Consider the following 12,942-nt stretch of genomic DNA (forward strand, 5'->3'; position numbering starts at 1 on the left):
TACTGATATAATATGCAACATCTACTTCTAACTTCTTGATATACCTCAAAAAATACAATGTTGAATGAAAAAAAGCAAATTGCAAAAGAATATGTACTATACATTCACGTAAAAAATTTTAAACATACAGAACCATGCTATTTACACGTAGTTATGAATAAATAAATATGTAGTAGAGATTTTTTAAAATAAACCTATATGAGAAGAATGAACCTCAAGTACAGAATAATTCTTACCTTTGGGAAAGGAATCAAGGGAATGGTAAGCGGATATTTTAGCTGTGTCTGTAGCAGTTTACTCTTAAAAAGATATAAAGGATATATGGCAAATTGTTAACCTTGGTTTAATGTGTATTATGAGTATGTGAGTTCTTTTCATAGTATTTTCTATTTTTGCCTATTTGGGCCAATTTAAATTTTAAATAAAAATAAATACAATAGGGCTTCCCTGGTGGCGCAGTGGTTGAGAGTCCGCCTGCCAATGCAGGGGACACGGGTTCGTGCCCCGGTCTGGGAAGATCCCACATGCCGCGGAGCAGCTGGGCCCATGAGCCATGGCCACTGGGCCTGTACATCCGGAGCCTGTGTTCCGCAACGGGAGAGTCCACGGCAGTGAGAGGCCCGTGTACCGCAAAAAAAATAAAAATAAAAAATACAATAATTACTTTTTCTTTATTAGGAAAAAAAAAAGAACACAAGTGAATCTTAAACAGTGGGAAAGGAAGAAGGAATCCTTCTGATAGAACTGGGGAGAAAACTGAGAGAGGCCTGGGTTCCAATCTAGATCTGCTTGCTTCCAAAGCCACCATACTGTTCTCTAAAATCAATTCAGATTGTCCATAGAACTTTCCAAGTAGAGATGAACTGCATTCAAATTGAGCCTGTTGGAAACACTTACCCAAAAGAGTTGTCCCTCCTAATCTCACCATTATAAAGTTCATTCCCAAGGAAGTCCTAGAAAAATCAACGCTTGTGGAGGACAAAACCTACTGATTATCACTGTGAATGTGTTCCATTTTGTGTGACTATTTTGTGGTTGAAGTTCTGGTATTCTACAGAGGCATTTTAATTAATTAATTTATTTATTTATTTATTTATTTATTTTTGCAGTACGTGGGCCTCTCACTGTTGCAGCCTCTCCTGTAGCAGAGCACAGGCTCCGGACGCGCAGGCTCAGCGGCCATGGCTCACAGGCCCAGCCGCTCCGCAGCAGGTGGGATCTTCCCAGACCAGGGCACGAACCCGTGTCCCCTGTATCGGCAGGCGGACTCTCAACCACTGCGCCACCAGGGAAGCCCAAGAGGCATTTTAAATAAATATACAATCCCATGACATTGTATGCAGGGATTGGCAGCTTGCCATGTCAACTCAGCTAAAATAACCATCCTCAGGAAAACTGAAGTACTGATTCCCACCTTGTTGAGATCTGAGGAATTTCCCACATCACTTGAGGTATATGGTGAGATCAAAGAATTCAGGTACTTAGAGAGGTCAAAGATACAAAGTAGCATTTCAGCAATCTATTAATTATTAACAAACAATAGTTTCCCAGAAATACATATATTTGCATGATAATTTTGAATTATTCACTAACACTATAGACTAAATATGTACTAAGTAAAACCTGCAAAATAATCAACAATCGGGTCCAATTTCCACCAGGCAAGTCCCTAAGACAAAGAGGGTAGAGCCAGGATTGAACATGAAGGAAAACAGATCTTTAACCCTCCCATTAAACAAATCCCAACTCCTCCGAATGTATAAACTAGTTTCATCACTTTTCTCTCTTCCTACTTGTTTAAACCCTCCTTCTCTAATAGGTTCTTCACCCAGCAAATAGAAAGCTCAAATTTCTCCCATCTTGAAAAAAAAAGAAAAATTCCCTATATTTCTTTTTTCCTTCATAGCTAAGAACCTAAAATCTACCTCACATTAATCAACAAGCACCATTTTACAATTAATTGGTCACTTTATTCATTGAACAAATATTTGAGTGCTTACTATACACCAGGCACTATTCAAGGCATCTGGATAAATCAGTGAACAAAACAAAGATCCCCACTTTTGCCTACAGTCTAGCTGAAGTCAGGCAATAGATAATAAATTCTGTGATGCCTGGCACATACTGAGTACTACCTATGTGCTTTGCCTTGTTGCTGTCATCGCTGTTACTTCTCTGTCTCATCTGCTGTGCAGTCAGGCATCGACCCTCATGAGTCTGTTAAAATGACTGAGAAAGGAATTATTGCCCTCTTTCCAAACTGCCAAAGCCAAGCAACTCTTTTTCTTCCTCATCTTTTGAGAATCAGGCACCAAGTCTAGGATGCTTCTTATCTAAATTTTCCATCACCATCCATTAAGAGGCACTGACTACTTTAATCTTTGCTCTACTGTATTCTGACCATGAAGCTAGTCTATGTATAACCCTGTCTTGTTGCTTTGCATATCTCTGTCTTGTGTTAAACCATTAGTTCTACTGAGGAAGTTATTCAGTACCTACCATGGTGCCTAACACTTCCTAAGTACTCAATGAATGTTAGAGGAATAAAAGTTTCTTTAAACATTGTTCTCTATAATCCTTTCATATTTGCTCTACCAGCCCCCCATTTGGCTTTGCAAATGAAAGAAACAAAAAGTAAAGCCAATGCACAGACCAGCACAGCTGGTCAGAACAAATGAATATGTTTTGCTACTATTTATAAATGATTTTTAATGATTCAATTCTTTTTCAAGATCTCAATAAATAATGGCAGAAGAAACTGCTGTAATATATTTGGGAATAACTGAAAACATGTTTAAAACCATCCCCATACAAGGATATTTTTCCTCCTCGAAACTTAAAATATTTGAATTACTCACCTGACACCTAATACCATGGCCCTCAAATTAAAGATGAAACTAAATTAAATTAAATTTTTAATTCACTGTGATTGATGAGAAAAAGCTTGTTAGTTATATTAATTACTAGATAAAGAATTCAGAAATGCTTAAACAAAATAGACGATTATCAGAAAATGGCTTTTTTCCCCATCAAAAAATCACAACAAGAAAATACAGCCATATTCCTAAGTGATACAACATTGCCCCTTTTTTTATTTTTTCAACACAGGGAGTAAAAGGCAGTAGACAAAAATCAACCTGTCAAGAAATGGTTTATTCAGTAATGGACTAGCACTACAGGGGATTTGTTCTGCTTTCACCAGCAAGCCCTTTGTGTAACAAGAACAAACTATTAGGGGTTTAATGACACTGCAATAGCATATTAGACACTGAAAAAGGAAATGAGGATTCTTTTCACCAAGTTGCTGTTGTTTCTACGGCCACCATGGGATCTACCATTCACACAATCCTCAAATGGGCAATCGGTTGGGAAATGAGTTTTTCTGACTTTAGCCCTGCCTTTGACTCAGCTTTCTCTCATTTATTTTAAGATCTTGAAGAACCCAGCTTTTGGCAGGAACAACTGGAAGTCACTTGCTCCAAAAGAGACAAGTCAGCCTCGGAAACGGAACCAGGTTTGTTCATGGAATCCCCCCTGCGCACACAGCATCTCAAACAGCTGTGGGAGGAGTGAATGTGGTACCAGCTGAACGGGTCTCATCTCCTTCGCAGGACTGCTGTTTCATAGACTCAATGCTGCTTCTATACACTCTTAGCTGCCCTCTTGTCTGCACAAGGTGTGATGTTCTGTGGTGGGCACCTGCTGATGAGGGTAATTATAGCATTAGTGGAAGCAAGCATGACATCTAAGATTGAAAAACAACTCCATCATTTGACTCCCTCAGAACTGCTTCTTTTTCTTTTGCAAGAGGTTACTCAGAGATTAAATTAATTCTGCATCTATTTGAAAACAAGCCTTTAAACAGTTGTATAAATGGACTAGAGGAGGAAATCACCTTTCAAAATTAAAAGTACTATTTATTATATGCGCAGGTGAACATTTGATATTGTAACACCAGACGGCACTTGCTGACTCAGCTTTCAATAGATTTCCATATATTTCTGTGTGGGGGAATTAAAACAAATAATAGGAATAACAAGAACAATACTTCAAGGAGAAATATGAAATCCAGATCTTATAGAATGGAGGCAAAGAAGTTTTAAATTACTTTTATGCTTATTAACCAATTCAACAGAGACATTACATAAAACATTAATATCCAGGAACTTCATTTCATATCCAAAATTCAAATATATAACTTTCATATTAATTTAACTGTAAAGTTGATATAAAATTCCTTTACATTTGCTTAAAAAAAAAAAACCCAGGGCTTCCCTGGTGGCGTAGTTGTTGAGAATATGCCTGCTAATGCAGGGGACACGGGTTTGAGCCCTGGTCTGGGAGGATCCCACATGCTGCAGAGCAACTAGGCCTGTGAGCCACAACTACTGAGCCTGCGCATCTGGAACCTGTGCTCTGCAATGGGAGAGGCCGCGATAGTGAGAGGCCCGCGCACCGCGATGAAGAGTGGACCCCGCTTGCCACAACTAGAGAAAGCCCTTGCACAGAAATGAAGACCCAACACAGCAAAAATAAATAAATTAATTAATAAACCCCTACCCCCAACATCTTAAAAAAAGAAACAGTATTTTTAGATTTAAAAAAATAATCCATGATGCACTTTCAGAGAGGAACAAATTCCAAGGAATGAATATGATTAAATCGTACTTCACTCTATCAGAATTTTATGATTTGGGGTATATTTTGAGTATTGTAGATTACTGGATTAAAGCTTTCATTGTCAACCATGAAGTTTAAAAATAAGTGGAGAGGAGAGTGTTTCTTGAATTAGAAAAATGAAAAAAAAAATTTTCAAATCAGCAAGGATTGATTTGTCAGACACACCCAGAACTGTGGCCCAGAAATTGAAAACATGCCCTTTAAATGCCACTGTTAGGACTCAGAACAATTGCCTGTTCCTCCAGCTACTGCACAGGGTAGTGCTGCTTCTGCAGAATAGAAGCAGACCTCAGAGAGCTGGGGCAAGGGTGGCACACACTGTCCTAATGTGGGCCTGCCGTACTCTGTAAAGACTATCAGAATACCATTTTCTGAGTACCAAAGGGATTGCCAGGAATGTGACTTTTTGATTTCTAATAGCAGCATTAAAATCATGGGACCAGCCCAGCCTCTAAGATATTTCTAAGAAAACCCCAATATATTTAGTGATAGGTAGGAAATCTAATTGCCAAGGTTGATTCAAACACACCTCCTCTGTACTTCACACACAAAATCATCATGACTCAAATCACAGAAGAAAAGTACTTCTGGATAACCAAGAATATGGCAGACCTCTCTTTGCTGAAGAAAATCTCCCCCATTATCCATGATGTATGTCTGCTTTGTTGTTAGTGAAAATGAAAAATAATGCAATCATTCCCATTGGGGACAGAGTCATAGGCTGTATCATTCCCTGGGAATAACTTTAACTGGAAGTGATTTCAAGACTCTAACTAAAGCAGAGAAGAGAGTAACAAAGGCCACGTTATTAAAACAACTATATAATCATTTTACATTCTCAAAAGAAAGAAGACAGAAAGATGTTAGAAAGCTTCCATGTTTTATTAACTAATTTTTTCCACATTTATCTATTTTGTCTTCAAAGAAAAGAGTAAAATCCTTATATGATTTTTATCAGGATGGATGCCACAATATTTCTGAGTACAACACAAAATGAATAAGATCCAAAGCCACATCACAGAATATCTTATTTATTCATAAGAATAAATAAAAAGCAGTATTAATCAAATTAACTGCTTTAATCTCTTCCTAATATCTATAATTTAAGCTATTTTTTACATGAAATACAGTGAAAGTTGAAAATAGCACCAGCTCACTTTAAGAGGGAGTAAAACATCTTACCTTAAAGATTAAAAACTTTTATAAGCATATCTGTTGCAAACATTATTATTGCTTCCCTCCTGTTTGCGTAAATAAGTTGGATGTCTTACTTACAAATGAAGTAGAAAGTCTTTGTTATGAATTAATGGAATCAAGCCTTGGTTAAAAACCATCAGTCCAGCTCCAACACTTACAAAACCTCATTATATTTGTTTTAAAAATTCTGATAATTAAAATCACGGCTAGGAGCACTTATTAGATTTTTTTAGAACAAAATCAATATCAAACTTGCCATGCAATGTGAGAATAAGCACAGGCTTTTGCCATAACTGGTTTTTAGCTGAATTACTAATGTTGCAATTAACAAGTACTACAGAGAAATATAGCACCATCATCACCCTTAGTAAACAGGAGACATGGTTACTTTTCCAGATGTCTTCTGGTTGTCATGGTATCTATTATGTCCTCTTTCTCTCACATTTTTATTCTAGCTAACAGACCTGCAAGCTATTTAATCTAACTTACAGTTTTATGAAGATTTTATATGTTCCTGATATAGACTCTGAATGTACCTGTTGAACAAAATCAAAGAAGTTACTTAAACTGATATTTAGACTTTATATTAAAAAGGGGATAAAATTAATCTTAGTTCACATAATTGATAGAAACCAAAATCAATCAATTTTATATGTTCTACATAATTTATTTCAGAAAAAACCTATTTTCAGAATATTTTCCTTTTTAAAATATTTTCAAGTCTACATTTCTAGAAAAAATAATATTTCAATGGCTGAAATAAAATTAATTGCATTTTAAGTGTTCTATATCCATATTTTTATAAAAAATCTACCCATTCAACACACTAAATATTAAAATATTTCAAATAAATATCTAATAACATTTTCTGCTAGTAGTTTTTGTGAACAAGCAAACAAAATAAACACAAATACCAAAAAATGGTATGCATTTATATTTTACTCTTTTGAAGGAATATTTTAGACATCCTGCTTTTTAGGGATTAATTTTTGTCCTGCAATGATGACCTTTCAAAAACAGAACAGGGTAACATTATTCGTGCTATACAATGTTTATGTACCATCCTTTTAAAACAAAATGAATTCAATTTCTCTTCACTATACAATCTCTGCTGTCAACTCCTCTGGATGTAAAACATAAATACACACACGCTGATGTTCTCAGTGATGTCTTGGAAGTTAAAGTGGTGTACCCTTCTTCCCTAGGAGCAACAGGAGGGCTCTGCACTCTCTTCTAGAGCAGAGTTCTCTCCCTCTAGGCTGAAGGAAAACATAATATTTAAATACTAAAAATGCAAATGCGGCTAAAGTTTTTATCAACTGTACTTCTCTACACACATACGATGCCTATATTAATTTCGCTTGAGTGCTTTTACTGCACTAATTAGACACTGAAAAGGAGCTGGCACATGGGAAAACTGTTTTCTGAACGCTGTATATGTTAACAGTCGGATTATAAACACCTGGGATATTCTTGCTATCTTCTGCGTGTAAATGACTCTGCAAACAACTAAACGCACCTATTAACATAGTGGGGGTGCGCGATGGAAAAGAGCAAGTGTTAAGAGTAAAAATATGGCATGCCCTTCCTATTCCGCCCTCATTCAGCGGATGCCTAGTACCTTTGAACACGCTGCACAGGCAGACCCTCGGGACATATGCGAGTCACAACAACACACTCGACAACATCTCCCACGCCCCGTTAATTGCAAAACTCTAATGATCTGACAGTGAGCCCTCGCCTCTCAAACATGTTTTCCATTTTTTGCAGAGACACCAGAGATGTCAGGAGACCCTCCCCTAGCTGAGGAAAGGAAAGTCGTTCCTTCTTGCCCCTCCTCACAGCCCCCAACACTCATTAGAAGCGGCTCCACAAGTTCCTGGCTTGAGCCTCTAAGGAGGCAAGTTCAGCACCATGGAAAGGGCTCGAGTCGCCCGCAGAGGGGAAAGACACCAGGGGCTCTCCCCCAGCCACTCACCGGCGTCTGCTGCGACGGGAGTCCCGAGCGCTTGGTGGATCCCTGCTTGGAACTTAACCTTTTCCACGACTCGGCAAACCTGCCCCGGCTGGCGCTCCGGCTGCGCCTGCGTCTCTCCGCGCTGTCCTCGCGGTCCGAGCAGCCCCGCTCCATTTCGGCCGCGTCTCTCCACTTCTTCCCCATGCTAAGTTCGCCTCGCTCGGCCGGGCAACACCCCGGCGCCGAGCGCTCTCGCTCGCTCCTCAAGCCGCCGGGTCACACTCCCGCCTGCGCGTAGCTCACTGTTGGCGCCGCCTTTTTGCCACCGCCGGCTCCGGCCACAGCCCTGCTGCACTCCGTTACCGCCGCCGCTGCCACCAGGCTGCGCTTGAGCCAGCGACTGGCCAAACTAGGGGCTGGGGCTGCGAGCGCCACCTGCGCCCGAGACAGCTTCCTTTTGCGCCCCCCAAACTGCTCTCCACCCGCGGCAGCCGCCTTCCCTGGGGGGAGGGGGGGCACGGCCCACACCTGGGGCTACTGATGCGCCGCTGGGTAGCTACCTCCACTCCCCCAGGCCTGGAGATCAACCTCACCCCACCACGAGCTGCAGGTGCAAGCCTGGGTTACCCACACTGGGTGGGTGGAGACTCCAGTTGGCTTGGAGAAAGACTGGAAACGTATAACTTTGTTCTTCCTTTTCTCTTTCTTCACCTTCTCCCCTGTGCAGCAACAACTGTCTCCCAAGTATCCCTGGGGAAAGTAAAGCTTCGTCTCCTTGTCAGACGCCACGCTAATTCCTTCTCACGCTTGGTCAGACTAACCCACTTGTTCTCAAACTTGACTGCACACTGGAGTTTACCTAAGGAAAAAAAATTTTTTTAATGCTGATATTCCTCAGACTCTAATTTAATTGACCTGGCTGTAGCCTGGGAATCAGGATAGTTAAAAGCTCCCTGGGTGATTCTTGCTGTTCTAACCGCAATTAAGAGCCTTCAAGGACCTGCGCTATAGGGACAGGGCAGAGGAGGATCCTTGGAAGGGATAAAGGGTTGATACTTCTTAAATCAACACACTTCTCTCTCCAAGGTAGGAATGGGTATTCAGTTTACCCTTTCACTCCTGGGGCAAGGGTGGTACAGCCGTTAAGCAGTGAGGATGATATTTGAGCTTCTGTTTGTTGTACATTCTTTGACACCTCCACCTCCGCCTGTGTTCACGCGTCTGCCTTCTGCTCATCAGAAGGAAAGCTGGCAGTCTCTCATCAGTTTTGTGTTAGTTATTTTACCAGATTGAGCTGTCCTCGTATTCAGAAATGTCCTTGATCAGATGAGAGAAGGCCGTAGGGGGCATCATAAGTTTACAAAAACTGAAACAATGACTTTACTCATTACTAAAGGGAAGGAGACCTAAACTCGCTCCTAGTTGAAAAGGGCTGTCTGGTTGCTTAACTGTTGCAATGGCAACAGATGTATTTTCATTGCTTTCTGAAATCGAGCATTCTCCCTCCTACTTGAGTAATTCCAGGTCTTCCCAGGAGGAAGAGGTGAAAAGGGAATAAGAGGGAAGGAGAGAGAGTGAGAAATGCTGTGGGGAAATTGGTGCTGTGGTGCCAGTTATGAAAAGCATAATTTGATTTGTCAGTGGTCAGTCTGATTAAGCAGAGGTTTTGGAATTGGCTAGTTCACAGGAATGGAATACAGAGCCCTAATATCCCACAGCTGTGCACCTGTATGTAGTGTTACATTAATATTAATCTTGTCATTTTAAGCAAAGGGACTCACAGAGCATATTTTCTACCTTTTTAAACAATCCTCTGTGTCCAGAAATCACACACCCATATTAAACAAAATGAGACTCTAAACAATGTTTGCAACACACAATGCCATTTAATGAGAAAACCACAGGCTCCATTCTGCGTTTTCACACTTCCTATCTAGGTTCATGGATTTGAAATTATTAGTGACATTTCATGGAAATATAATAATTCAGCCCAGATTCCTCCCCCTGACAAAAATAAATCAAAATGATTATGCATAGTTTACAAATTAGACAAGTATGAGAACTAAATACCAATTAGGGAGTAGAATAAAAGTCAATAAATTATGATAAAGTAAATATTTACCTTTTCCTTTAGTTGTCAATGAAGGGAAATATAAGTGAGAACTCCCTAGAAGATGAAAAAGCCTGTGTGCCAACTTGGATGACTTGAAAGTTCATTCTTTAGGTGTAATGATAAAATCCCTGAAAAGGAGCTACGAGGGGCCTTCACAGATATATCAAGGCACATAAAATCCAAGAATGCTCACCTCACAGAGCCACAAGCCCCTGGCTCACCTGCACCTGCCTATTAAGGGGAAAATAACCCTGTTATCAATCAATGGTATCTGTCACGAACGATGGTACCAGCACATCCATGAGCACTCAGAGCAACTGATGAGTTTTTTAAACACACTTAGAAAAATTTAGTGATGAGTTTTGACTGCATATGTCATTTTTTTTAGCTGTTTGGTCTGAAAATGAGCTTTCAATTGCCCTTATCTTAGAGCAATATTTTTAAAGCCTTGTTTGAAGACCATCTCTGCATTTCTTTTTGCACTTGACAAGGACCAAAAATGTCTGGGAACTGTACAAGAGGCTAAATTAGACATGATTATAAGCAAGCAGAAAATCGACCCCTTCCTCCTCTGATGTTCATTTGTCTTTTTTCAAGTTCCCTAATAGCCAGGAACTGGAAAACTAGGTTAAATGTCTATCATATTTCTCACAAACTTAGCAGAGCATAGCAGCATCAAAACTAAGAACACGGGCTTCCCTGGTGGCACAGTGGTTGGGAGTCCGCCTGCCGATGCAGGGCACACGGGTTTGTGCCCCAGTCTGGGAGGATCCCACATGCCGCGGAGCAGCTGGGCCCATGAGCCATGGCTGCTGAGCCTGCGCGTCCGGAGCCTGTGCTCCGCAACGGGAGAGGCCACAGCAGTGAGAGGCCCGTGTACCCCAAAAAAAAACAAAAACAAAAACTAAGAACACGTTTAAAATCACCAGCATTGGAATTCTGGGAGCAGGCTTAGAAGCCATTTCCAGAGCACCTTAACTTTCCCGGAAGAGTCACCACAATTACAAAGGTGGATGTTAATACATTAAAAAGGTAAACGGGAAGTATGACATAAACCTTTTTATCCTCCATTGTTTCTTGGCATTAAAGAATGTGAACATAAATAAAGATTAAGGCAAAATCACTTATATTGTTAAATAATAGATTTTCTACATAAAATTTAAAAAGTTTTATGCATGAATCAATCAAAATATAATATTGTGAAGTGTTCTGGAAAGTGAACTTCAAGCAGGACTCAAAAAAATTTTTTCAAGAAAATATTAGATGCCAAAGGTCCTCTGTTAGCCCTAGGTACTCTATGAACACACATGGTCCTACTAGCCTGTTGAGTCTATTATGAGTCTATAATCAGAAGAAACTCTCTCCAAATCCCATTTGCTCTGGGTCACATGGCCATGCACTGTATTGCAGGAGAGTTAACAGTAAATATATTTTCCTTTGGTTATTTCTAGTACGTGTAAACCCACAGGCATGCCCTGGGACTAACTAGATCAAGCAAAGTGTGAGAAGGGAGAGTAAACATAGAGAAAGTGACGAAAACTACAAAGCCATGTTTGATCCACAATTTCTCCTCACAAAATAAGAGAATATGAACCATATTTCATCAATTTTAACACTCAATTTTTTACATTTTAATCTCTCTGAAATCGGGATGCTTTTTATAATAGATGGTATCTCAAATTCAGACTAATACGTTTTACTGAATCATAGAGATTTAGAGTGAGATAGACACTTAGAGGTCTGTCCTTAGAAACCCAACAAGCTATCATTCATCCTCTGCCTAAACATTCAGTCTGCAGCATTAGATAGCTTCTTTCTCATAAGCAGGACATTTCTTTACTAAACAATTTTAAGCATTAGAAGCTCATCCTTATAAACTAAGCTGAAACCCATGCCTTCTACCCTTATTTCAAATTCTAGAGTCACCCTAATTTAACATATGTTCTTTTCCTCATGATAGTCATCAAGTCCTTGAAGATGGCCTTTACAAGCTTCCTAACTTTTATCTTCTCTTAAGCTAAACAATGTCTGGTTCCTTTTGTCACATCCTCACACACATGGAGGAGCAAAGTCAGGACTGGCATTCTAGCATACTAAGAAATTTGAAAATGGTGAGTGTGAAATGAATTTGGGGGCAACTGCTTTGTGAATTCACTAAAAGCTTAATCACTATGACTAGACTCACAGTGAAGTGGGATTAGTCAATACCCATGAAGCAGGAGATAGGATGTGTTTAGTTATGATTAGATTCCCTTCAGTAGATATGAGGGCTGATTCTCACACAAGCCAAACAAATGTGAGAGTTGACACAATTACTCCTGTAATTCGAGCAAAAAGATCTCCCAAAGCCCACGACTGTTAATGAAGAAAAGGAGCAGTAGGGTTATCCTGGTTATATAAGTTTGCCATCTATGTGGATGAAATTCTCTGGGGATCCCCTCCTGAAAACAATGTCATATCTTTCCTGAAATGCCAGCTGATACAGCTGGTACACACCCAAGTCCTCCCTGCAGGAGTCATTGCAGGTCAGAGAATCTAGCTGCCTATCTGCACTGTTTCTTTTCTTTCCTTCCTTCCTCCCTCCCTCCCTTCCTTCCTTTCTTCTTTCTCCTCTCTCTTCCACTCTTTCCCCCTTCCTTCTTTCCTATTTTTAATTTTTCTGTAGACCATTCCCTCAACATAAAACAAACAAAATCCTCCAATTGCCCACTAAACACATTATGATTTGTAGAAATTTTTAGTATAAACCTTCTTTATCTTTCATTGATGTATGTGCATAAAAACACTTTTCTCTCTTTTTAAATCTACACGGTTTTTTAAATTTTTATTTCAAAATTAAAAGATCATGATTAAGTAAGTTGTATAAGAATTATAAAAATAAATTAATAGAATTGAAAATAATTTAATGATTAAAACTGGGGAAAAAGGGAGAGAGAACAAAAAAAGGAAAGCGTAAGTGAAATAAATTCTTATCTATTATAAAATAATGCCTAAA

General features: G+C 39.5%; 1 protein-coding gene across 4 annotated transcripts in view; it reads right to left on the reverse strand.

The window, feature by feature from the left end:
- The window catches only part of TRPM3 (transient receptor potential cation channel subfamily M member 3), an 832,457-nt gene extending 824,419 nt beyond the window's left edge, over positions 1-8,038 (reverse strand). For all 4 annotated transcript variants that reach the window (XM_060100866.1, XM_060100865.1, XM_060100863.1 and 1 more), the window contains exon 1: positions 7,856-8,038. In XM_060100866.1, the coding sequence (XP_059956849.1) occupies positions 7,856-8,038 (183 nt within the window). The remainder of the gene's footprint in view (positions 1-7,855) is intronic.
- Positions 8,039-12,942: the final 4,904 nt, after the last annotated feature.

This window comes from Mesoplodon densirostris, chromosome 6, assembly GCF_025265405.1.
Source record: "Mesoplodon densirostris isolate mMesDen1 chromosome 6, mMesDen1 primary haplotype, whole genome shotgun sequence".
Lineage (NCBI taxonomy): Eukaryota > Metazoa > Chordata > Mammalia > Artiodactyla > Ziphiidae > Mesoplodon > Mesoplodon densirostris.